This window comes from Phytophthora infestans, genomic scaffold, assembly GCF_000142945.1.
Source record: "Phytophthora infestans T30-4 supercont1.7 genomic scaffold, whole genome shotgun sequence".
Classification (NCBI taxonomy): Eukaryota; Oomycota; class Peronosporomycetes; order Peronosporales; family Peronosporaceae; genus Phytophthora; species Phytophthora infestans.
Genome location: NW_003303752.1, coordinates 3,027,377 through 3,053,297, shown reverse-complemented (window position 1 = coordinate 3,053,297; position 25,921 = coordinate 3,027,377). Strand labels below are relative to the sequence as shown.

Here is a 25,921-nt window from a genome sequence, read left to right as displayed (position 1 = left end):
TGGGTAGCCATGTGCTGTTCGTGTTCTACCAAGACACTGGAACCGAAGACGACGGCACAACAACCGCAGCGTAGAGCTGTAGCCGATGGATTTTCGCTGAGCTGCTGTCCAAGTCGCGAGCGGAGCTCGTGTGGCGAGGAGCACCATGCAGACTGCATTGCAGCAACATTGAACATGGAAATTCCATTGGAATAGCAGATAGATAGGCCTACGCAGAAATCCTGCAGCAGGATCGTACGCCACGATCAGTTCAATTGCAGCGACCAGCAGCACCATGGCTACAGCCAGTAGCACCAGCAGAGCGTTGCTGTCGGTTGAAGACATCGAATGCCGGCGGTGGCCAGGCATCGAAATCACGGCGAGCCGTTGCCGTCCCGTCGTCCGTTCTGGAATCCATTCGGCCTGCAACTGCTGATCTCCATCGATTGGCACGCGAAACTTAGCGGAGCCCGCCGAACTTCAATTTCTCGTCATCGCGCCAACAGCTTCACTGTACAGTACTCTACGCCGAGTTCATGGCGACGCACTTTCTGCGCCGAGCTCGGTTCGCTCGCCTGCTCTGCTCGCGAGCTGCACACCACCATCTCGACTTCATTTCACAAGTTGCTTTAAACCGCATCAGCCACCGCAACTTTCTCCTACGGACTACTGCTCCAGTCTACCAGCCTCGACTAACTCAATTACAACAGCAAGCACCATGACCAGCACCAGCGCCGACTTCGAACTGTCCGAGCTGCAGAAGTACTATCACCTGCCGCTCCGGGAAGCTGCGCGCCGTCTCGGCAGCTGTGAAGCCGTAGTCAAGCGAGTATGCCGCAGGAAGCAGATCCAGCGGTGGCCGTACCGGCAGGTGTCGTCCAAGCTCATCAAGATCCAGCACCTGTGCAAGTACATGGCCCACGTATCGGATGCCGAGCAGAAGGCTCGCATCCAGCAGAAGATCAAACAGCTCACGCAGGAGTATCTGGAGCTCGTCGGCGGTCAGGTGCCGTCCGAGCTGCAGCTCACACCGGCCGACGTGCCGACACTGCCGCCGCCGAGCTACAAGGCCAACGCTCCGATCGACCCGGCCGTGCTGGCCGCTGCATCCGACGACGACGCGGGTCAAGAGGAGGACGAAGACATGGACGACGTGGCCGAGCCGTCTGGCGAACGACGGCTGTCGGCCTACTCGCTGCGCTTCATCCTGTCCGACTGCACCGTGCTCGAGACCGACACAGGTCTCCAGTACAGCACCACCACATAGAGTTCGCCGGCCCGGCGACACCGTGTAAAATTTTGCCTGCATGTCCAACAACAACTACGAAGTCTGCATAATTAGATAGAGCCTCCATACGACCACCCAGCAAGTCCTGGAGAAATGCCTGCAAGTTAGAATTTTCCCTAATCAAAATATTGAGCTTCATTTTCGAGTATTCACCTCGGCGTTCGTGCCCACCACCATCGCCTCTTAGATCTGGTCGAGCGGGTCGATGCCCAGCAGCGAGAAGCACGTCTTCATGACCTTGAGGGTGGCATCGCATAGCAACAGACGGCTGTTCTGCTCCTCGCTGCCCAGTACACGACACGCAGTGACGAACGTCTGCACCTTCTCCGAGATCGTGTACAGGTAGCTGCACAGTCGGTTGGAGCTCAGATCCTTGTTAATGAACACGATCACGTCTTGCAGCTGCAACAACTCGATGGCCAGAGCCTGTTCCGTCGGGTGTTCGGGCTTGAGCACGTTGCCCTCCTTCTGCAGCTGTGCCACGAGAGCAGACATGTCTACGCCCGACTTGCGGATGATCGACGACAGACGGGCGTACGCAAACATGAGATACACAGCCGTGTCACCATTGGTGGACAGCATGCGGTCGAAGCTGAAGATGTAGTTGGACGTCGGGCTCTGACGCAGATCGAAGTACTTGACGGCGCCGTAGCCGAGTTTCTCGGCCGCCGCGTCCACTTGGTCCATAGGCAGTGACGTCTGTCCGGCCTCGATACGTTCCACCAGCTGCGCCTTCATGCGCACCTTGGCCTCGTCCAACAGCTCCACCAGACGCACAGTTTTGCCCGAGCGCGTCTTGAAGCGCTTACCGGACTCGTCGTTCACCGTGCCGAAGCCCACGTGGTCCGCGCGCTGCTTGGTCGGGTCGTAAATGCCCGACATACGACCCACCTCGAACAGAAGACTGAAGTGATCCTTCTGCGTGTAGTCCGTGTAGTAAATAATGCGGTCGGCCTTCATCTCGTGCAGGCGATACCACAGCGCAGCAATATCCGTCGTGTCGTACAGGTACGAGCCGTCGCTCTTCACCAGCATAAACGGTTGCTTGAACGCCTTGGTGAACACCACTTCAGCGCCGTTGCTCATTTCCACGATGCCCTTGGCACGCAGCTTGGCCAGCACGTCCGGGATGATCGGGTTGTAGAACGACTCGCCCATTTCATTAAGCGACACGCCCAGACGGTCGTACACCTTCTGGAACTCGCGGCGACTGATCTCGCACAGCGTCTCCCATACCTTACGAGAGTTTTCGTCGCCGGACTGCAGCAGCACCACTTGTGCCTTGGAGCGTTCATGGAAGTCCGCGTCGGCGTCGAAGCGCTCTTTTGCGGCCTTGTACAGCTTGGTCAGGTCCGTCACGTTGGGCATCTCCGTCTCCCAAGTCGGGTACGTCTCTGTAAGATGGCAGATTAACATACCGAACTGGGTGCCCCAGTCTCCGACGTGGTTAATACGCTTGACGTCGTAGCCCTGGAACTCGAGGATACGGGACATGGTGTCACCAATGATCGTGGAGCGCAGGTGGCCCACGTGCATGTCCTTGGCAATGTTAGGCGAGGAGAAGTCGACGACGATCGTCTGTTTCTTTTGTGGGGCCGGCTGCACGCCGTTGGCCAGCACGTTCTGGAGCCGGGCGGCCACGAACTCCTTGGTCAGGAAGGCGTTGATGAAGCCTGCGCCGGCGACGGTCAGGCGGTCTAGCACACGCGTCTCGGGCATCGCCGCGATGATCGTGTTGGCCACGTCACGAGGAGAGCGGGCCGCGTTGGGCGTGCCCTTAAGAGCTGTGAAGATAGACATGGCCGAGTTGCACTGGTAGTCGCCGAACTTGGCGTTCTTGACGTTGGTACGCGTAACCTCAACAGGCGGGACATCCAGGCCAGGGTACGCAGCCTTGATGGCAGCGTCGAAAAGAGACTCGACCACTTCCAGGATGTTGTGGTACGTCAGGCCTTGTTCGAGCTTCTCGTCCAGCTTGAACGTGGAGCGCTTGACGTCCTGTACGGCAGCGGCCGGTGCATCGGAGGCTGCGCCGGGGGCACCCTTGCCCTTCTTAGCAGCCTTGCCGGCGTTCTTCATGCTGGCCACACCCTTAATCACGTCCTCATGGGCAAAGAGCTGGGCAACGTATTTGCGGAAAACCTGGAGCACGGCAGCCTCGTCCTTCTCCTCCTTGACAACCTTGAAGGCAGCACGCAGCGTGACGCCAGCCACAACGTCAGCCAACGAAAGTTCCGAGCCAAAAAGAAACTGCAGGTCGCCGCTGTTCTTGGGCCGCGCCTCCTCCTTGGCCTCGAGCATAGCGGCCAGTTGGCCAGCGAGCTCACCGTTTTTGTTGCTAGCGGCCTTGGCCACACGCAGCCACGGGGACAATGTGTTGGCCTCCCACTCAATCCACTCGTCTACGGCCAGATCGTCGCTCTGCAGCTGGCCAGCGTTGGCGGCCACGAAGCGGCACACGGCGTTGGCCGAGAAGAGCAACTCAGTGTCGGGCTTGACGGCCAATTGCGGGCCACAGCTCGAGTATTTCTTGTCCGCGGCGCCAATAGTGAATTCAGTGCCGGTGAGAGACAGCGCAAGGAAGCACTTGAGCTCCTCGTCTCCCGGCTTCTTGCCGATCAGGAGCTGCATCGTAGGAAATGTAGGGAATCTAGCTTCTATCAGTGCTATTGGCCTAATGACGTTCGTGATGGATGGATGAGGGTTGAAAAAGATGTACCTCTGAATGGGTACATTTGCGTGCACCACAAGAAAGATAGTTGTCACAAAAAAAGCCAACCTGCTCTTCTTCTTTGAAGAACGAGCGGTTTGATGTGTGCCACGCTATAAATAGTCCGGATAATCGATTCCTCCGGATAGTGTGTGAGTGGTTCCCTCACTTTACTATCGTGGAATCCGATGGCAGGACGCTCCTCTTCAAGCGGGGAGGGCGCGCGCCGCAGTGCGGCGGTGCAGCGTCTGATCGACAGCGCGGACCAGTCGCTGAGTCTCCTGGCGTCTTTAGGTGATCCAGCCGCGCCTGGACCTCCGCGCAGTGCCGGATTCGGTGTCGACAGCGCGATCCCGATGAGTACCGACACTTTCCACTTTTCATCAGCCTCAGGCTCCTTCGCCGACACGGAAGGTGATGAAGCCGAAACTAAAGTCTCAGAGGACGAGGATACTCGTCTATTAGAGCCTGTAGTCAGTACATCAGTGCGTCACGGCCTTTTACACGTCAAGGGCGTTTTCCCAGACCAGTCGACGGAGTTTGTGGACGTAGATCCTCGACTTACGACCATTGGAGACCTCAAACATGCTCTATGTGTACGTCGAGACTCTGCACGAGGCTTGGGCTTCTCAGCAAGAGACGCTCGCGTCATGTTCGGCGGCCAAATAGTGGAAGACGCGTGGCTTGTAGTGGACTGTGGCATGGGCTTCGAAGGAGCCATCCACATCGTCAAGGCAGCTGCAGTGGGCAACAGCTTTCTAGCCAATGGTAGCGGTCTATTCAGTGGCAAGAAGACGCCGCGTACGGACCCTAAGCTGTCCATTTCGTCTATCTCTTCAGTGTATACGCAGCCTCAAGGTCCGTCTCTGGCGATGGATCAATTGGCTACATCCAACGATCAAGTTATGACCCAATTGGCTACATTTAATAAGTCGTTATCGCTCAGCACAGTCCCGTCAGCTAGAGGAGATTTGTTCTCGCGTCATGTGCGTCCAGAAGAAGCTTCTTTTGCCGAGATGGCGGCCGATTTTTACGCCAACTTGAAGGACGTGGAAGACTCGGATTTATACTGCGAGAAACTACTACGTGGGTACATTGGAGTACTGCAAAACAGACTGGAGAGGCTCGAAGCTTCTCTTGCAGGAAGCAGCAAAGCACGCGCGTCGACGGTGGCCCAACAACGACTGCAGAACGACATTACAGAGCTCCGAGACGAACGCAATACGTGGAGACTGCTGTTCGAGTTGCGGCAAGTGTGTCATATGAACAAAGACATGGCAGATGGAGAAGACGCGCTGATGATGCTTGGTGCAGAGACGGAGGAGCTGCGCTTCGAGATGCTGGAGGATGACGCTGTGCGGCTACTGGAGACACGCAACGAGACGTTCAAGATCCAGAAGGCAGTGAAGACGTGGCTGGAGAGTATGGCGCTGGAGAGCACGATAAAGCTCAGTGACAAGCGTGACGCCAGTGGCTCTCGTACACTGAGGATGATGAAGAAGCAGGTGTTCCCAGCTCAAGTGCAGATGGATCCTGATGCTGTGGTGCGTGACGGAGACGCTCACATTTTACCTGATGACTTGGAGGATGAAGCGGAGCTCATGAAGGCGCTGTGGCTGTACGTACGTGCTGGACGGATGGACGACGCCATTGATCTGTGTATCCGCTTGGGTCAGTCGTGGAGAGCAGCGAGTCTTTCGGGAGGCACTCCCGTTGGCGCCAGTGAGACCAATGACCGCCAAGATTTGTCGCTGGAGCGATGGGGGAACCCGTTCCGTGCTCTTTGGAAGACGATGTGTTGGCGCTTGTCGGAGCAGAATGCTGGCGGGAAACTCTCCAAGAGCAACACGTTGCTTGCGAAGCAGTATGAGGAGCTTATTTATGCGGCGTTGAGTGGCAATATCCAGGTGATTACCAAGAGTCCGCTCTGTGAGAGCTGGGAGGACCATTGCTGGGCGTATCTACAGGGCATTACGGAGCAGCAAATGGACGAAATCCTGTATAAACTGCTGAAGGTGAAGGCGCAGTCTTCGCAGTTAGTTGTTGGCAATAATGTCCACTACTTACGTCACTTCTCGAGCTTGCTGGACAAGACCAAGAATCTTAAACGCTACCAGGTGGATCTGGACTCGCTGTTTGATGAGCTACGCGGAAGTCCGAGCGAGTTGGTGAGAATGCAAGCAAACCAGCCACACCGTCAGATCCAGGCCAAGTTGGTGACTGCCAAGTTCCAGTTCATCGTGTCGAGTATCTTGGATACCGTGCTATTCAACCCGGAGGACGACGCGTACAACTGGGACTTGCAGCTCCAGTCGACGGTCCAAGCCGACGAGACTTCTTCTCTGTTCCTGCGCTTCGCTGCGCACTTCATCATGTTCGCTGACTTCACTGATGAGCACTTCGACGCGCAGGCAGGCCACATGATCTTAAAGCAGTACATCCGACATCTGGTGAAGCACCGCCAACTGCAGTTCGTGCCAATCTACGCCTCTCGTCTTCCTACACACGGAGCTATCGAGATCTACGTGCAGATGCTGTCGACAGTCGAGGACAGTTTAGAACGCGAGCTGTGCGTCAAGAGAATCCTGGAATACGCCGGCATGGAAGTGCTGTCAACAGTGCTGCAGTCTGTGGTCGAACGTCTGTGCGAAGACTACCAGTTGACAGCGCAGGAACAGCAGAGCAAGGGCCAACTCGTGTTTCTGGACACGCCCACGACGGAGATCGACAGGAGGAGGATTCGAACGATCGAGTTCTTGTGTTTCTACGTCCAACACCGCGCCGAGGCTTTGGTTCGTGCCAATCGACTGACGCGACAATTCCTTCTTGAGGGCAAGTTTGCTGCTGTCAAGGAGCTCGTGGAAGAGAGCTTGCCGGAGGACTCGATCGGCGTGCTGGACTTGAACCGCGACTCGCAGGTGTTGCGTGAGGACGACGAGATCGAACGAGCTATGCGCGAGTTTCTGTGCTGGCGCGCGTACATTCAGGCTTGTGCGCAGTACGATTTGTGGAGGAACTGCATCAACAGTCCTGGCGCAGAGACGTTGTCTCTGTATAGCGAGGAGAAGGAATACCTGGCAGACTTGATGTTCCATGTGTCCAGGTCGGCTGCAGCGACGTTGGAAGTGCTGCACTTTGAGAACGGATGGCTGTTAGGTTGCGCTAACGACGCTGCAGAGGACGCTGCAATCCGACAGCGCTGCTTGCCGGCGTTGGTGTTCAACCTGCACTTTCTCCAGCTCGAGTCCGCCAAGACCATCATGCGCTTGAGTCATTACCCAGAAGACGCCAAGACGGAGCTGGCACGACCGCTACTGGAGAAATCTATCGAGGTCGCTGACGTGGTGGCCGACGAACACTACGCTGTGTACAATGCGCTGGACCAGGATCAGTGTCGGGACCTGCTACATGGCTTCCGTGAGAGTGCTGTGTCGCTGGCGTTCGTTGAAAGTATGCAGACTTGTCCACCGTCAGATCAAGATTAACCTGTGACAATTAGAGATTAAAAGGCAACGGCGGACGTGGCCAGCGCAATAGCAAGACGATCTCATGGCTCTGTTTGTGTGTTGGGTCACTTACTGGGAGCGGCAGTCTTGGTATACGCCCCACCAGAGTTGATAGCACCGACCAGGTACTCGTCATACAGAATGCGTTTGCTGTCTGTATAGTCTTCCAGCATCTTGTGCGGTACTCGCCATACCTGTGGGTATGGCGATCCATGTTGCCTCCATGTCCACGCGTGCTTGTCGAGGTTGTCGCCGTTGTTTTTCTTGACTAACACGACAGATTCAATGCCGAATTCAGGAGTAGCAGCTTCTAAGCGAACGTCATACGCGCCGTCGTCGACTAGAACACGAGCGTCCGGGGAGAAGTGCTTCGAGTTGTTGATACTAGCGCCGATTACTCCTGTGACATCAGTGAGGATGCTGTCAGTGTACGTTCCTTGGACTTGGATGATACTTGTGTCGGTTAGTGGCATGAAGAAGCGTAGATTGGATTCTCTGTAGGCGCCAAACCACGACGAACAGCGCAGAGTTGTGTGGAAGCAGATGCCATCGACGACTGTGTAGATATCGTTGACACTGGCAGGACGGAAACTCACGTCGATCTGCACAAGTTTTTCTCAAGGTCTCAGCGGAACACAATGCACTTGATACGAACTGCCGTTGGAGAGGAGAGTTGAGTGGAGCTGGGAGACCACGTCATCAAACATCCGTACGCTGTCAAAAGACTGCACAGACGTCACAGAGCCGCCCTGAACAGCAACTAAAATTCCAAGCGGTGACTCTGGGAGTTCGGTAGTCTGGTTCGAGACGGGGACAGTCCTCATGACCCAGAACTGTCGTGGCCTTGATTGTTCCTGTTCAGGCTCTGTCTGGAGATATCTGGCTGCGACATCAGCACAGTAAAGAGCTCCTAGAGAGCCCACGTATTGCTTGCCATGGACTCCATGCAACCCGCAGATGTGATGTCCTACTGGGCTCTCCATTACTGCATAGTTGGGTCCTCTGCCTCCCCCAAACCAAGCGCTAACACGTCGCGTTGTGGTGAATCGGATACAGTCAACCCAGTGGCCACTATACACCTCCGACTTGATCAACTTCTCGCCAGGACAAAGCTGGAAGACGTGCTCATTCGAGAGGTAGAACTTTGGATCTCTGGAGTTGGACTCCGCTTCCTCCGGAGATAACACCTTGACACGTTCAACAAATCTCCCACATTGAACAACCACAGCTCCGATCTCCGGGAGAGTGATTGAAAACGGCGTCTTGGTGCCACCTTCCAATGCTTTTCCAGCTGGAGGACACAACAGAACCGAGCTGGTACATCCGTTAGGCTCCAGCGACCGAGGATGCGAAGGTACAGAGCAAGTGGGCTGACATCGAACACCAAGTGTACCAACATGAGAGTCGCCTCTGGAGCCAATAAACGAGCTCACGTGCCACCCTCCAGCAGGTTGTAGAGCGTGCAGACTACCGCCCGTGCCGCCATACCAACGTGACGAACGCAAGTTCGTGTGTAGCTGTAGTCCATCGATCCAAGCCATAGCACGGATGTCCACACGAGAGATGTACTCTCCGTCAGCAAGCATGAACCAGTGTTTAGTGCCAGCAGCACGTAGTGGCTCAGTACGCTCAGCTTCGGCCATTTCAGCACGAGTCAACGTCTCAATGTGGTCAATGTACTTGCCAGCGTCCAGCATCACAGCGCCGAGTTGATCGTCGACAGAAGACGATAACTTCTTCTCAGGAAGGTCAGTTTGCGTGCCATTATAAGTGCCGTATCCTACAGGTCCAAGTATCGAGCTCCCCCAGTCCACAGTAGGTCCTACGAGGGACGGCTTGGCGTATCCTGAGATCCATGGACAGTGTCGAAGCAGTTGAGCGGATGCAGAGTTCCAGTGTGCTCCTCCTCGACTGGTAACTTCACAAACAACAGTGTGATTTAGATCCAGCCATCCTTGAGCTGTAGATCGCTGGAAACTCTGCTGCGACGAGCGTGGATCTGCCGCGTAGACACACAAAAGTCGGTTCATATCATCAAAGCCCCGAGCCATGATGCCGCTCGTGGAATGTCCAAGCCCCAAGGTATGGCCAACCTCATGCAACATGGCACCGATGCCAGTCGAGAAATTGGCCCAGAAGGTGCCTCTGTAGCAGCTATCGTCCAGGAGATACCGCGTATCAACTCGCGTATTGTTTAAACAACATAACGACAATTCACCAAGATGTGAGGGCCACGTGTGTAGTCCACAGGATCCGAAGACTCCAACTTTCCCACCTCCAAGTGCTGTATGGCCCTCGGCTTTCCTCGTCTCTCTATTATATCTCGAACAACCGAGCACTACTGCATGTTTAAAATGCAACTCGGGATTACTGTCCAATCCCGAGGCTTCGATGTCCTGTTGCACCAACTTAGTGAGCTCCTGACCGTCCACCGAACGTGCGTGAGTATTGGTGAATCTGCAACGCAACAGCGTCACGTCTGGCAACCCGTCGGGTGCGAATTGCATAGTGAACGTGAGTCGAGGCAAACCTGCTGCGTGCATAAGTTCAGCTGTTGCCATTTGCAATAACAAGGCCGTGAATCGGATTTTTGCAATGGCCACAGCGTCGGAATTGTCGACACCAAGAGGAGCGTCGAATCCGTCGCGATTTTCGGCGTCGGAGCAGATTTGGTAGTGGAATTTGACCACAAATCGAGTAATGTGGGGTCGGTACTCGATGCAGAAGATGCGGTGGGCAATGTCATTGAGTTGCAGCGTGATGGCGTATTTGCCAGGGAATGGGAGCAACACAAACGCCTTGAAGTGGCCAGTGCGCGAAATTGGCCAGAGAGAAGAGCGCAGGTCGTCAAGACGAGCGTCCAGGAAGAGATTCTCGGCGGGGTGTGCGTCGGTGATGCGACCTTCGAGCAGAACTAACGGGTACGAGAGCACCTCGTCCTCATGGAGGTTGTCCACGATGATGTTCGACCACATCGAGGAAGTTTGATTTGCTCTTGAGGGAAAAACTAGAGGGGAGCTCGAGATACCCAAATTTAGAAATAGTGCTATTTGATGTACCCAAATGCATTTTGTGTTTTAAACATAGCTTTTAAAACTGCATGAATTCCATTCATTTATTTAATGAGCTTGGAAGGTAGACTATTCTATAAAATGCAATACGCTTCGACTCGATGCTGCGGCATTGCTGTATACCAGACCTGTTCTCCGCATAAGTGCCCCTCCTCGTCCACGGACCACTTCGTAGGTATAGATAGCACTACAGTAGTCTATTATTCTTTCTTGTGGTATTTTGTGTTATCTTAGCAGTCTATGAGGGTATGCAGCATTTGTTACGTAGTCGATGAGCACTTTGCGTCATTAAAGAGGTCAGACCATTCTTCTATAGAGGTTAGTGGATGAACGGAATAATACTACTTAAGTTTCTACCAGTGCTGCTGTGGCTGATGAAGGAATAACCCTGACAAACACCATTAGCCCTTAGACAAACACCATTTACAAAAGAAAATCAAGGAAAGCTCCAGATTTCCTACAGAGCTATAGGTATACAAGAGCGAAGCGCTTTTTAAATGCTTGCTACGGTGCAGGATATCCTAAGGCGCTCCGCCGAAAAATCTAGGAAGCGCACTATTAGAGACCCATGGCTACTTGTAAGTCAGCGAAACTCAACACTACACGATTAAGTTTTCATGTGTCAGCGTACGATTTGTTGGTCTAGCTCGCATTCAAAAACGCCTACACTTGCTCTAGAATGGGCAGTTGTCGCCTCATTTAGGGTGATCGATGTATCACTCTTATTAAGCCACCGCCTAGCAAAGCTGAGGCGTAATATGGCTTCGTGATATATAACAATACATCTCCGCTGTAACTACCTGAGCGAGGCATACCGTATTCTCTTGGTCCAGCTCACGACATTGCAATTCTATGAGGGTCTACAGGCTGTAGTACATCGAGACCTTTGGATCATTTTTGAGTACATCAAAAAGCACTATTTCTAAATTTGGGTACCTCGAGCTCCCTAAGCTCGAGCTCCATGGAATTTGCAGACCAAATCTGATTGGCGTCCTTGATTAAGTACTGTAAAACGAGTTGATAATTAGTTGAAATATTCTTGGTCTTTTCAAAAAAAAAATAACATTTGCTATTTTGGGTAATATTAATAATCGCAACTGCATGGCAATACATCATTTGTGAAATAAAATGCATCTTGCCTATCCGGATACAGAATAAGTTCTATTACGTGGTACTGGGTATACTAATTGGAACACTACCGAAGGCTGCGAGTTCTAGGATGCGGTTTGTCGGGCGCTGGTGGTGCTTTAGTCGCAGGTGCACTTTACTTGTAGTACTTCATACAAATATGCATGTAAGATGTGGAAAACACTGATAGCATATTCTTCTCGAACAGAATTATGTCGAGCGTGAAGAACGTCGACGACGAGAAGAGACGGTCAAGTTATCGGATTGTGCAATTTTCAGCGTGGTAAACGTAGTAACATTTACGTTCGTTAGTATGAAGTCGAACTTAGCTCGAAATTGTGCGTCCAGCCAAATCTGCTTCGAGCTTGGACACCCGAAGCAAAAGATGCTCTTTCTCCTTTTTGGCCTGGCGTGCCAGTAGTTTGGCAGCGTTGAGTTGACGATCTGCCTTTTTGACGGCCATAGTTTTCTCTTCAACGAGTTTTTCCAACCCTGCAACTTTTTCTGCTGTTGCTCGGGCACTAATTTCACGCTCTTCTTGCGACAAAGCTTCAAGCTGTTGCACTTTTGCATCCAGTTCCTGGAAACAACGCATACTCAGTCAGATCAAATAAAACCACTCAGGTTGAAAACTCCACCTTAACTCTGCTGGATAATACAATTTTCTGGTCCTGTTCCTCTTGTACTGCCACTTTCAACTCGAGAATTTCTTGTTGCAATGCATCTGGAGGTGCCAAAAAGAAGGTCAAAATGTAAAATTTATGTAAAATTTCACTTTTGGAGTGAGCGTAACGCACCATTCTTCTTCTGAAGACTCGTCAGCTCTGTTGCACCTCGTTCAACTTCTTCCTCCGCGATCTTCTTCTCCTTCTCCAGTACTCGAAGGCGCTGATGTACCGTGTCGCGATCTGTGGCCCATTTCTTCTGCTGTCGTTCCAATTCATCCTGGAGTTCTAGTTCTCGAGATCGTAGCGTTTGAATGAGCTCAAGTTGCTGTAAGCGCTCTTCATCTTTTGCACCGGCGTCCTCTATCGTGATATCTCGTAGAAATTGTGTCTCTTCTTGTACTTGCAAGTATTTTTCAGCCAGTTCCTCTTTCTCTTGGACCAACTCAACATTGTCTGCTTGTTGACGCTCTAATTGCTCTCTTAGTAACGCAATTTTGTGCTTCTTTCGCACGATCTGGTCCTCAACACTAGCACACCCGTTAGACATCCCACATATTGGCAAATACATGCAGCTATTACGTACACCCTCAATTTATCTAGCTCAGCATAAACCTCAGTCATCTCTTCCGCTTGAGCGTGGATAGTCACCGATTTCGAGGCTACTTGAGCTCGAAGCTGCTCTAGCTCGTCATAAATTGCTTCATCTGAATTATAAAAAGTCAGAATAACCCAAACTTTAAATTAAAAAAAAATATTCTCACCGGCTGCGACGTTATAGTTATTAACATCCTTCTCCTCCGTTTTCTCATCTTCATCTTCGTGGTCGCTATCATGAGGTTTTTCCTCTTTCGGCGCTGCATTGCGTTGACTTTCTTGCTTGAGTTTCTCCACTGTCCGATGGAAATTTTGTCCAAGTGCTTGAAGCTCGTTCTCAAGTTCTTCTCGTGTTTTCGGACGGAATCTCATTGGACCACCAGCAGTTTTCTTGAGCACGAAGTCGTTCACAAGTGCTCGTGAGTCCTGGAACTCGGCGGCTTTTTCCTGCAATGTCTGCTTCAGGACGTCAATTAAAAGATCTTGCTCACGTTGCTGGGTACGTAGATCCTGGATCAATGCGGACCGACGATGCTCTTTCTCTTGAGCTTTCAGATTTTGAGTTTGCTCTTGGAGTTGGTTGATCGAACGCATCAAGGCTCTTACTTTCTGTTCGTGTACTGCTTTAAGTGCGCCAACCTTAGCTGTGGACAAAACGAATTAAATTATACTTTAAGTATTAGTTCCAAGTAATATTTTTTAAAGAAGAAACCCAACCTTCTACTGCTGGATTGGCTTCCGTAGCATCCTGGGCGATACCGTGTGACACAACCAAGCGTCGTAGTTCTTCTTCACGTTTTTCCTGACGGGCGATTGTAGCTTGAGCAGCTCGTAAAGCTTCCTGTTGCCAAAAACAAGAGCCACATTTTCTGTAAATTTCACGTCGATTGCAAATATAACAATAACTTTGAGAACATTTAATAAACGTACTTCTGTCGCCTTCAGACGGTCTGCCACGCTGATTGAATTCACTGTCAGTTAGCAATTATAAAATCTTTAATGGAGAACAGAAGCAGCCATAGCTTACGCATTTGACGGTGTTCTCTTCGCCTCCGCTCTGCCTGCACGCCGAACGGTGCTTGTGGTACTCATTGCCGTAAGTTATTTTTCAAGACGTGAAGGGTCAGACACAGTAAATTGAGCAACAGGTAAGAGGGTTAACCGTTTAACTGATAACTACATGTAGTCATTTGTTGATAGCTCTATCTTCGTAGTCATAAGAAGCGACTTACACCAGCACGGGGTAGATCTGGGCGTCATACACGGGTTTGTGCTTGCACGGCAGCTTGGTCGCCAGCGACGTGTAGTCGAACAGCCAGCAGTTGTGCGGTACGTCGGGGACCTTGTGGATGTGCAGGGCACCAGCAGTGTCCAAAGTCTTGAGACCGTACAGGTCATTCGTGTACTCCACCGTCTGCGTCATGTCGACGATCTTGAGGGAGCTGAACTTCGAATTTACTTCGGCCACAGATCCCACAGTCGAGTACTTGCCAAGGACGCAGCTCTGCCACGGGGCCTGGATGTCGTCTTGGGGCGAGGCGAAGAAGTGAGCGGCCTTGAGCTTCAAGAAGTTGGCCTTGCGACGAGCCTGGTTGGCCTTGCACTTGGCGTCGGCACCACAGTTCTCCAGGTTGTTCACCTTAGGGAGGAACGGGTCAATGTTCTTCCAGGTTGTAAGAGCACTGCTCTTGACTCTGCTCTTAGAGCAGAGTCAACAAGCGGTGGCGTAATGATGTTGGCGATCGAGCTCTTAGCCTGCAGCGCCTAATTGGTAGTCACAGTCTGAATGAGGTCGCTCTGGAACTTGCCCTTCCACGACGTGGAATCCGCAGCGTACTTGGCGAAGTCGAAGTCGGCCTTATCAATGGCGAATGGGCCCAGAGCCTGCAGAAGCACCTGGAGCGGCACGGCGTCCGACGCCTGAGGGCCGAAGAAGTTACCGTTGCCGTCACCAGCCATACTAATGTATGAGTGCACGTTGTGGTCGTCCATTTCCTCGACTACACCACGAGAGACTGAACCACCTTGCGAGTAAGCCAAGAAATGGTAGCCATTGGCGTAAGTAGCAGGGCTCTTCGCAATGATGCCGCGGATCTGCTTGATGGCCATCTGCACTTGGTCCGAGAGGGACGTGCGGACGGAACAAGCGTTCTGGCAGAAGTCAAGCGCCACGTACGTGCGGCCCTCAGCGGTTAGACTGGCCTGGATCTCAGCGCCGTTAGTCGCGTTGCCCGTAGCGCCGTGGAAGAAAAACACCGGCAGTTTGGTAGCAGCAGCCTCGTTGGCAGCGGCAGAACCGACGAGCGCGGTCGTGGCGGCGACGAATAGAGCGTGGAACGAAACCATGGCTTGAGTCGGGGTGAATGAACTCGGCCGAGCAAAAGGTGAAATGACAAGCGGAGGCAGTGCTTCAGACACGGGCTGAAATAGGGAGCGTGACATGCACAAAGTGAATCCGTTTGCTCCACATCTTCAGCGCTTACGGCAACAGCTGCAACCTCGGGTCCCGAGTCGGGAGCGTTTTGCCCAGCGCAGCAATCGAACGACCTGCCAATCTCAGGAGCGTTAAAATATCGGAACATGTAGCTTAAGCTAAAGATAAGTGCAACAGCTGGATTTTGTACTAAATAGTACTTAAAGTACGTCTCTAAGGGTGTCTAGGGACGCTCGACCCCGATTTAGGGGTAGAATGAGCGGCCAAACGATACGATCTGTCCGCTATCGGAACACTTAACCTCAGATGAGGTTTTACACTCTTGGTTCCAGCTCGTGGGCGAGGACGGCAAGGATCTGACGTCGGCTGACGCTGTTGTCGTGGATACCGAAGATGTTGTTGCTTTGCGGCATGCGTGTCCGAACGCTCTCGCGAACGTTGATGCGGCTGATCTCACAGTGCTCGAGAACCGTGCGAAGTACGATGCGAAAGAGGCGTTGGAAGAGGATTCGCCGATTGGATCGTTTGGAGGCTCAAAGAAGGATGCGCTTATCGTAATTGTTCCTGATGCCGACGATAGGGATGAAGGTAGGTTATCATGTCTTATTGCATGCGTGCCATTGCTCACCGATAACTTTTAGTTGGTGAAGGCAGTCACTTCATCAGACTACTAGCCATTTTATCTCTCATTGTTATGCCGTCATCAATATGATCCAGAAGACGAAAAATGATGTCTAAGTACTGGCGCTCACTATTTAGTTCAGCATACCAAATCCTAAAGATGCTACTGTACTTCGAAGTACTTGATTTGCATAATATATATTGTATGTCCCTGCCCAGCTCTAAAAAACCTTCGCGGATACAGAGGATCGTAAGAGCATCTCCACCGCACCGCGTATGATCACGGTACATGTAATTGTCAGTGAGCGCATGCTTTTCGCTTTTTTTTTTGCTGTTCGGAGATTGACTATCTCAAAACCAGACAAACCAATTTGGATTTTGATGTCAATTTTAGTTCCGTGCACTATTTTGCAGAAAAAAAACGAAATGTTTTCGTTTTCAGTCAGTCCTCATTTTGTGTTTTAAAATACCGGTACACAAAATGAGTATTAGCTTAAATAAAAAAGATCTTTTAATTGGCAAATAATGTTTTGCAAAAGTGTTGCAGAAATGCGTTTGTGGGGGTGAAAACCGTTGTGTTTCCGATTGGGGTACAGTATTTCTCTTCAAAAATAAGAAAACGTTTTTGCACGGTTAATTTGCCCACACTATCAACAATTTGGACTCATCACCAAAAGTTTATCATCGATGACCTCATCCTCAATCCACCAAGTCACCTCTGCCATTGTACATTTCGATCAATTTGGTTGTTGCTCTTTTACCTTATCGAGTTTTATTAACTGGCTATCATAGTGCAGTCCTACACAAGCAGGGGATATATCTCATTATTGTACACGGGGGCGTGCTTGCAGGCCACATCCGTGGGGGAGGTGTAGTCGAACAACCAGCAGTTGTGTGGTACATCAGCCACTTCATGAATGTGGAGGGCACCAGCAGTGTCCAAGGTCTTCAGACCGTACAGGTCGTCCGTGTACTCGACGGTATCCTTCATACCGACGATGGTATAGTCGGCGAACTTGGTCTCAACCTCATCAAGCGTTGCGACCGTCGTGTACTTGCCCAGCAAACAGCTCTGCCACGGCGCCTGGACGTCGTCCTGGGGAGATGCAAAGAAGTGAGCAGCTTTGAGCTTGACAAAGTTCTCTTTGCGGCGCTTCTGGTCAGCCACGCAGGTATTAATAGCGTCAGTACCGCAATCCTGTAGGTTGTTCACCTTGGGGAGGAACGGGTCAATGCTCAGCCAGTTGGCCAACGCAGCCTTATCCAAGGGAGGATTAATAATGTTGGCAATCGAGCTTTTGCCCTGAAGAGCCTCGTTCGTGGTCACCAGTTCCACCAGATCGCGCTGGAACTTGCCCTTCCACGACGTGGAGTCCGCAGCGTACTTAGCGAAGTCGAAGTCGGTGGCGTCGATAGCGAACGGGCCCAGAGCCTTCAGTAGCACCTGAAGAGGAAGAGCATCCGAAGCTTGAGGACCGAAGAAGTTACCGTTGCCGTCGCCAGCCAGACTGATGAACGAGTGAACACTGTGGTCGTCCATTTCTTCGATGACACCACGAGCGACAGAGCCACCTTGCGAGTGAGCGAGGAAGTGGTAACCATTCGCGTACGCGGCGGTATCCTTGGCGACGATTTCACGCACTTGCTTGATGGCCATCTGCACCTGCTTGGACAGGGCGGTACGGACAGAGCACGCGTTGGAGCAGAAGTCGAGCGCAGTGTAAGTACGTCCGTCTGCCGTCAAATTGGCTTCAATCACGGCACCATTGGTGGTGTTACCCGTAGCGCCGTGGAAGAAGAACACCGGCAGCTTGGCAGCTCCCGCGGCCTCGTTGGCAGCCGTGGAACCGACGAGCGCAGCAGTAGCAGCGATGACAAGAGCGCGAACGGAGAACATTTATAAAGCAGTGGAGTGGGCTCTGCCGTCGAAATCGAGGAATGACAGGTATTTGCTCCATCAATTTGGTGACCAAAGCCGCTGGACTCGTGCGCGTTGGCATGTACGGTGCCAGCTGTAACCTGAGTATTTCCTGTCGAGGCTGTCGCAGCAGTCGTGCAGATATGATTTCGCCATGTTTCGCTGCCAGAGCTCGAGCAAGAATGCGTCGCCGGTTTCTTGTCGCGTCGGCAACGTTCCAATCCTGAAATGCCATCTCCAGCTGGATTCACAAGTCGAACGGGACAGCTGTAGACAACCGGTGAGTCCTCATTGCTCGCAGTCACTGCAATAATGGAGCGTCAAAATGCTGGAACCGTGTAGGGTCATGTACATTTTCGTTCAAACACCAAATCCATGTTCAAATTTGACAGCAACTTGCAGCCAACAGCCTCGTGGCTCAGTATTATTGAAAGTAAAGAAAACGTCGACTATCGGCGAGTCGTCGATAGTCAAAGTGACAGACGGTGTATTCCGAATCGGAATATCGGAATCCGATATGCGGGGCTAAAGTCATCGAGCCGGCCAGGCCAGTGCAATGCACTGAGTGTATACAGCTGGATTGTCCATCGAGTCAACCTGATCGCGTCCTCGTTCTTTTTCAAGTCGGTCGAGCCTGAAACGGCAATTTCATTATAAGGGGATGTTTCATTAGGGGTAAGAGAACGTTTGCTTTTACCGGTATATAAAAGTACCGGCACGTCAAACAAATTACAGTAGATCAAAGACTTCTCCACTAAGAAATGTTAAAAATTCGTAAGAGACTTATGGGCACAAGTCGGGCACCTACATGCTTGAAAACAGTCGCCTTGAGTACAAAGCCTTAAACCAGCACAGGGAAGAGCTCAGCGTCGTACACGGGTTGATGCTTGCAGAGGACGTTCGTCGCCAACGAGGTGTAATCGAACAGCCAGCAGTTGTGCGGCACATCAGACACCTCGTGAAGGTGAAGACCACCGGCTGCATCTAGCGTCTTCAGCCCGTACAAGTCATTTTGATATTCTTCAGTGTCCTTCATATCAACGATAGTGAAGTCGGCAAACTTGGTCTCAACCTCTTCAAGCGTAGCAACCGTTCTGTACTTGCCAAGAACCGCAGTTTGCCACGGTGACTGAATATCATCTTGCGGTGAGACGAAGAAGTGAGCGGCTTTGAGTTTGACGAAGTTGGCCTTGCGTCGGCCGTACACGTAGCGTCAGTACCGCATTTTTCGAGATTGTTGACTTTCGGGAGGACCTGTCGATTATGGCACGCTATTATCCCGGCCACCAAACCTTGGACAAAACCTTTAAGACAACCCTTCCCTCCTTAAAATCTAATAGCGTGTAATAAAAGATAAAAATCAGCCTTTCTTTTCTTTTAATATTTTGCTTGTTTTGGGCAGAGCCGTCTTACCGGATTGATAATAGTCCAAATACAGTACTGCACCCCGTTTTCGCGGGGGTGGACCATATAGGTAGGATTTGCAAGTAAATCATATTTCAGCATACAAGCTCTAGTTCATTTGGATTTAGGATCATCACATCCGGAAGTTTATCAAAGGTACAAGGGCGCGAAAACGGGGTGCAGTACTGTAACAAGTTAAAATCTAAAAAATTAAAATAACGCAATCCGAGGATTGCTAAGAAAAAGTGAAGAGCTCACCCATGGATGCTCTTAATAATTGTTTAAGATCTTTAACATTCTAAAATAGTAGGCCGGTGAGCCGCCGAAGATAATGACAACGCCGATGACAATGAAGGTGGTGATGATAACATGCTGGACTGTTCATTTTCTTTACACTCAATTTACGAAGTTTTCTACCTGTATTCCAAGTTGAGAGTGTCCTTGCCCCATTTAAAATGGGCAGTGATACCCTAAATTCGGTGTCAAATTCAATTTATTATCACGAGCGTTTAAGCAATTTCTAGAGCCTCTGACCTGGATCCTGGTTTCCCCAAAAGTGGGTTAGTTCCGGTTAGAAACCAACAAATACGGCTTCTATGATCCGCTACAGACGTTATTATTGGAGAGCTGCGTCGGCCAGCAGAGCACATGAGTTGAGCTCGCTCTTCGGTTTCTTCGTCGCTTTCCTCGCGCTCGCTTTTCCGCTGATCTTCGGTCTGAGCTCTAACAGCAACACGATAGAATAATCTTCGAATCAGAGCAATGGTCGCCAGCCAACATTCACGACATTCACGAACGTCTGTCCAAAAAAAAGATTTAATTTTAACTGGATTTCATTTGTAAAACATTCAAGCTCTAATGTTTATGTCTAAGGTCTTCCACGAATAGTCAGTCTTTTTAATAAGAACTTATGAGATAAAATGTACTTCGAAGTAAGAAAATAGGTTTTAGACCTTTCAAAACGAAATGGTACTAAGCCAAAAGCCTACGCTTTCCTGCCCCCCCCCCCCCGCGTGCACACACACGTACACTTCAATTTTCGGCTAAAGTGTTTAAGAAGTTTAAAATTCAGAATTTCCAAGAGTTGGGGTAAACTTTCACGCTCGACTGCGGGAAAATTCTCAAAATTCAGCTTATCGGCTAAAAAAATCATTTGACGACATCAGTCGTTTTTGTTGGGGCTGTTTTCACAAAGACGTGCTGCGCACGAAGAAACCCTGAAATTTGGAGCGCGCTCCGCTGTGAGGGCGTTCTTCTTGCGTTTCGACTTGGTGACGGTGCATCAAAAATTAAGCGCAGGTAGAAACGTACCTTAAATGTGGTCTTAAACGTCCTAATCGCTCTAAACAACTTAGTTTCTCATTGTTGTTAATTATACCGACAGTACATTGTCTCAACTTGCGTTAACGCCAGGATATAAAGCCCGCTTGCATTATCAGCTACAGTAATGACCAGCCGAGCTTCGTTTGACTGGCGCCCCTTTGGCGCCCCCGCGGCTCGCTTTGTTCGCAATTTAACCCCTTGACCGCGAAGGATTTCCGGTGCGAGCACCTCCCTAAACCCTGCGGCGTTGCTATTAGTAGCGTGTATGTCAGGAAAGGGTTACAATAATGAACCTAGTATATTGAGCATCCATTAAATAGGATAGCCGCACTTAAACCCAGCATCTAAGATCGTAAAATATTACTATCCTGAATCATTCCTTCTGGTAGCGCTCCCGGATACAAGATAATTACACCATTTCCCGGGCTGACTGAAAAGGTTTCCAGGCAATGTGAAAAAGGACAAAAAAGTCACCGTCTCAGACAAAAATATGACTCTTCCCAACCAGAGCAAATTTGCTCATCTCCTGTCCCAACCAATGTGAGAGGCGCCAAAACGAAGTCATATCACAAGTCCATGTACTGCTGACACAAAGGCAACGAGTGGCTCACAGATACGTTGTTGGAACTGACGCAGGGGCTAAATATTCTCATTCCTCAATTTGACTTTAACAATGCCTTCTTTCACCGTCAACGCAAACTCTCTGCGCGACCACACTGGAGAGCAGGCCAAGCAGCGCGTCCATCGTGTCTTAAGCGAAGGTGGTGATTGGAAACCTGCTGCAATCCACAATGGCATACCCTACAATACTGCTCGCCGTGCTATCCTGAACAACGCTGCGACGGCCAAGCCGCGAGGTGTTCGTCAGGCTTGTGTGAAAATGACGGTTGAAGTGATGGCAAAGATCGAGGAGTATATTGATGAGGATTGCAGGGCTACTTTGACTAACTTGTGTGACAGACTGCGTAGCGACTTAGATGTTGTTGTAGGCAAGTCATCCGTTCATCGTGCTCTCCAAGACATGCTTTACCGCACTAAGAAGATACGCATTATGAAGTCCACAATGAACAACTCGGATAATAAGATCAAGCGCAAAGCGTTCGTGAGAAGCTCGACGACCATGTTGCCAAGGGAAACATGATCGTCTATCAAGACAAAACCAATTTCAATCTCTATTTATCACGGTCACAGAGCTGGTCCCGTATCGGCGACAGGGCCTTCCACCGTCGCAGGGGAAAAACCTGCACGTACAAGGTGAAGTTTCAGCGCTTACGAGGCTGGTGCTACTGCGAACGCACGAAGGCTCCATCACCAAGGAAGAGAGCGCCCGCTTCATTGCTGACCTCTTTGTCGCAGCGCTGCGAACGGAGGAGTATCGAGAGCTACCTGCTGACAACAAGATCGTCATTGTGACGGACAACGCGCAAGCACACAGCAGCGTCGAAGATTTAGCCCGCCAGCTGCTTGTATCCGATGGCATCCTCAACGACCACAAACTTGAGATTCTGCGGCTCGGACCTTACAACCCAATGCTAAACCTCATTGAGGGGTGCTGAACCGTCCTCAAGTCTAAGATGCGCCTCTTCATGGCGTCAAAGAAGGATGATATGCCTGTGTGAGGCGAGTACAGTACTTACCCAGCGCAACGACTAGCTATCATGAAGGAGGCGGTTGATATGGCGATGCCGTCGATTACGCGGCGCCTCGTGTGAAGTCTCGAGCGGCATGCGGCTAAACTTGGCTGCACTGCTAAACGCGGCGACGACATGGAGCTGGGAAAGTAAGATGTTCACTTTGCCTGGGACGCGTGATGGGCAAATGCCCAGCTGCTGAAAATAGCATTTTTCTTTTCTTAAAACCTTATTCTAGGTTTTCATATTAAAACCTCATTATCACATTGCCCGGAAAACTTTTCAGTCAGCCCGGGAAATGGTATAGTTTTCGTGTCTGACAAAGGAACAAAGACGTAACAACAGTGCGCTAGCGCCGTGTAGTTACTAGAAAAAAAAATAAAATATAGACTTCAATTCCAGCTGCCCAGACACGCGGTGTCGTCTCTTGGGCAGCGGAGAGCTGTCTCCACATCTTCACCTCCTTCCTCACTAGAGTCCGCACTTGCCCGTGGCTTCCTCGTTGCTTGTCCCCGGTCTACGAAGGTCGGATTATCTTCCTCTTCTATGACGGTGGCAGCAACGTGCCATTGCGCCAGCACTTGTGCCAAATTTTAAAGCAGACGACAGCTTCTCCTTTGGCAACGTGCTTTTACTTATTGCATAGATACACGCGAGTGTCTGTTGGCTGCTTCTTGCTGGAGGACAGCTTACAGGGGTTGCGGTAGAACGTTGTCTCTCCACCTTTTGCCTCGTCAGACCCCTTCAGCATCGAGCACACCTTACAAGCTCGCTGCATGCGCTTCCGGTCCTGACCGTTATTTCCTTCTCTCCACTCGTCAACCTGAACAGGCACATGCGCGTGCTGCCTCGTGGATGCTGGCGCTTTTACAGGTGTGCCTTCCATACTGCACAGACTACTCCAATCGGACTCCTGTAGCTGTACCAGCTCGGTGTGTAGCTGTTTCATGACCTTGACTTATATGAGCTTTGCTTTACCTTCGTTTGTGTGACGACGATTAAACACGATAAACGCATTCACAATAGCGAGGTCAACGAACCCCAAGAAAAGCGACTTGTAATATATCTTGTGCTTCAGAGCAGGCTGTAGTGAATACTTAAACATATCATGAGCTATACAGGATTAGAAACAGACTTATCGTGTACGTACAGAGGAGTAGTACATGCCTTTGTAGGCGGAGTTGATCGTGTAGACCAACTCCACCCATAAACGTCTGGTAGTTCTTCAGTACCTTTGGGCAAGCCACTTCCGCCTTTTCACCTGTTTTCTTTTTATGATGAGCTCGGTCTCGCTCAGCACTCCCGCCGGCGCAGATCAAACGGACGGGTCGATAATCCCACTAGCACACCATCTTGATACTTGGTACTAGCTTCGATTCAGCAACAGTGTAAGTGCCGCGTAGTACATCAGTAGGTCGCTTCATCTTCTTGATAATAATCTCTTTAACAGGCCGCGTCTGTTGGTCATTGCCGTCCCGATACTGTAGAGACCCATCGCATATAGCTTCATCGATAGTGCAGGCGACGTGAAAAACCGGTCGGTGACAATTAGCCGCTTCGTAAAAGTTTTATGTGGGCCGAATATCGCTGTCAGGTTCCGAATGACTGCCGCGGGCTCAGAATTGGTGTCTTTTGATGCCGATGCTCCGTTTGTTTGTCGTTTCCTTAGGTAAACTTCAAACCTGAATAAGACAGCATACTAATATCAGCTAAGTGTATTGTACACGAAGACGGGACTTTACAACCAAAAACAGGGAGCGTGCCACTGGGGCACGTTCCACTACTTACCTCATGCAGTAGGCGGTCGATGGGCAGCACAACATGAACATCTTCGTCCCCATTTATGGGGTTTATCCTTCACGTAGACCCTCGACTTGTTGAAAGATGATTGAGAAAGCAGCACGGGCCATGACTGGTGGAGTCATATACCCAGCCTGAAATTGATTTTATAGGACATCGGCTACTAGTCGTAGCTTCCGAAAACGGTCGCTAGTAGCACGTGGATCGTTGTTGCTGCTGAAGTGGAGACAACTTGAAATATGTATGAATCTATCCCTTGCCATGAGAAGGCTAAACTGACCTCGAGGAATAGCACTTTCATCTGTAATCTTCCAGTGGTTTTTAATATTTTTTTTTGTTGGTTGATGTAGTTCTTGCAATCAGCAGACCTACCAAGACGCACAGCGCTCGAGTGGTAATATCAGGGATTTTTAGCAGCGACGTCTTGATTTGAGCACGTGAATTCTTCCGAAACCCTGGTGACTTCTTCTCTATTTTCTTTTCCTTTTCGTATTGTCTCTCGACTCTTTCATTAATCGTTTTCTTAAAGTACTCGTTGCTAGCTTCAGCAATACTTTTCCACAACCGTGGCTGCAAAAGTAAAAGAGTGCACCGCTCGCTGAAGGTGCTGCTTCAAGTGCACGAGGTCACTCATACCAGGATTCTCTTCTTGAAGCAATTTAATTGTACGAGGCACGTGAGGCTAGTCAAGATAGGGAAATGAGCTGTATGATACAGGTTTAGACCATCCATTAGTGGATATATCCTTCTGGATATCAACGTCTATCGTGCCGCTAGCAATATTCGCGGTACCACCAACTGCTTCAACCGGCGACTCATTGAACAACTGATCCTCGGTTTACTCTTCATCCGATTCAATAGTATTCATTAATCGGACTCTTCATTCACATCACTGTTCTGGTCACTGGCGAAACTGTCGTCAATTTCAGCATCTGATGCCGTTGCTTCATACTCATTTGGATCGTCGGAATCTCGGACAGTATTCTACAGTAGGCGTCATATGCAAGATTATGATAGAAAGCCTTATCTAAGTCATGTAGATACAAGGTAACGTACCCGAATACAGGTCAGCAATTCTTGCCGACCGGCGAGGTGCTGGAGCAGCCGGAGCGTCGTCAACTGCATTAAATGCATTTCTCTGGCTGTGTTGCGGATGTTCACCTCAGACGCACCATCATTGAGCTGATCTCTGACCGTCAAAGGTGTAAGGATTCGCGCAGTGCAAATGGGATGATATGGGGCAAAGTTGACAGTAAAAGCACCGGCGGTGACCCATTACTCGTGGCGCTAGCTATAACATATTCATCTACAGCAGTAGCTGTATCAAATAAGTCACATACAATTTAGGCATTAATATAGCGTTGCCTAGTACTAAAGAGATAATTTGTAAATTGATATCGTCATCACTGTGCTGCTGTGTCAATGTGCTGCTAGCCGCCCATCCGGCGAACTCATTTCCGAACGGTGTGGTATTACTGCAAATAACAAAAGTTGTACAATACACGTTAAAGAAACAGATATCTTGTATCATACAAGTTGAAGCTTCATACCGTTTGGGTTTGCTGCCGATTGCTTGAGAATGGCTTGATCCGCACATCGATCTTCTTCAGGTTGCTCAGTAGCTTGTCAACCCTTCGCAGCCTCTCTGAACCGTCAAGCATTAATAGTTTACACGCAGCATGCCAACAAACTTATTCGAGAGCGCACCAATATCAAGGCGGTCCAACTTGCACATCAGCTCCTCCTCCATAACAAAGCTGTCAACGCCACGGATGTCCTTCTTCGTCGCCCCCGGCTTTAGATACGTAAAGCCGAGTGAAAGACCACTCGGCCTCTGGGACTTCCA

General features: G+C 50.5%; 7 protein-coding genes across 7 annotated transcripts; 2 read left to right on the top strand and 5 right to left on the bottom strand.

The window, feature by feature from the left end:
• Positions 1 to 697: 697 nt before the first annotated feature.
• PITG_05406 (uncharacterized protein) lies at positions 698 to 1,246 on the top strand (the record flags this gene model as incomplete). The annotated part of the gene is made up of 1 exon (XM_002999012.1): positions 698 to 1,246. The coding sequence occupies one exon, from the start codon at positions 698 to 700 to the stop codon at positions 1,244 to 1,246; it is 549 nt and encodes a 182-aa protein (XP_002999058.1).
• Positions 1,247 to 1,450: 204 nt separating this feature from the next.
• Positions 1,451 to 3,927, bottom strand: PITG_05405 (arginyl-tRNA synthetase, putative; the record flags this gene model as incomplete). The annotated part of the gene is made up of 1 exon (XM_002999011.1): positions 1,451 to 3,927. The coding sequence occupies one exon, from the start codon at positions 3,896 to 3,898 to the stop codon at positions 1,451 to 1,453; it is 2,448 nt and encodes an 815-aa protein (XP_002999057.1).
• A 238-nt stretch (positions 3,928 to 4,165) lies between these two features.
• PITG_05404 (uncharacterized protein) lies at positions 4,166 to 7,462 on the top strand (the record flags this gene model as incomplete). Its single annotated transcript, XM_002999010.1, has 1 exon — positions 4,166 to 7,462. The coding sequence occupies one exon, from the start codon at positions 4,166 to 4,168 to the stop codon at positions 7,460 to 7,462; it is 3,297 nt and encodes a 1,098-aa protein (XP_002999056.1).
• Positions 7,463 to 7,877: 415 nt separating this feature from the next.
• Positions 7,878 to 10,458, bottom strand: PITG_05403 (uncharacterized protein; the record flags this gene model as incomplete). The annotated part of the gene is made up of 4 exons (XM_002999009.1): positions 7,878 to 7,883; positions 8,563 to 8,774; positions 8,877 to 9,482; positions 9,759 to 10,458. The coding sequence occupies 4 exons, from the start codon at positions 10,456 to 10,458 to the stop codon at positions 7,878 to 7,880; spliced, it is 1,524 nt and encodes a 507-aa protein (XP_002999055.1).
• Positions 10,459 to 12,302: 1,844 nt separating this feature from the next.
• Positions 12,303 to 13,538, bottom strand: PITG_05402 (uncharacterized protein; the record flags this gene model as incomplete). The annotated part of the gene is made up of 3 exons (XM_002999008.1): positions 12,303 to 12,406; positions 12,480 to 12,870; positions 13,122 to 13,538. 3 exons carry the CDS (start codon positions 13,536 to 13,538, stop codon positions 12,303 to 12,305), a joined length of 912 nt encoding a protein of 303 aa, XP_002999054.1.
• A 1,181-nt stretch (positions 13,539 to 14,719) lies between these two features.
• Positions 14,720 to 15,500, bottom strand: PITG_05401 (uncharacterized protein; the record flags this gene model as incomplete). Its single annotated transcript, XM_002999007.1, has 2 exons — positions 14,720 to 14,741; positions 14,782 to 15,500. The coding sequence occupies 2 exons, from the start codon at positions 15,288 to 15,290 to the stop codon at positions 14,720 to 14,722; spliced, it is 531 nt and encodes a 176-aa protein (XP_002999053.1).
• A 1,298-nt stretch (positions 15,501 to 16,798) lies between these two features.
• Positions 16,799 to 17,896, bottom strand: PITG_05400 (uncharacterized protein; the record flags this gene model as incomplete). The annotated part of the gene is made up of 1 exon (XM_002999006.1): positions 16,799 to 17,896. One exon carries the CDS (start codon positions 17,894 to 17,896, stop codon positions 16,799 to 16,801), a length of 1,098 nt encoding a protein of 365 aa, XP_002999052.1.
• Between the last annotated feature and the right edge of the window lie 8,025 nt (positions 17,897 to 25,921).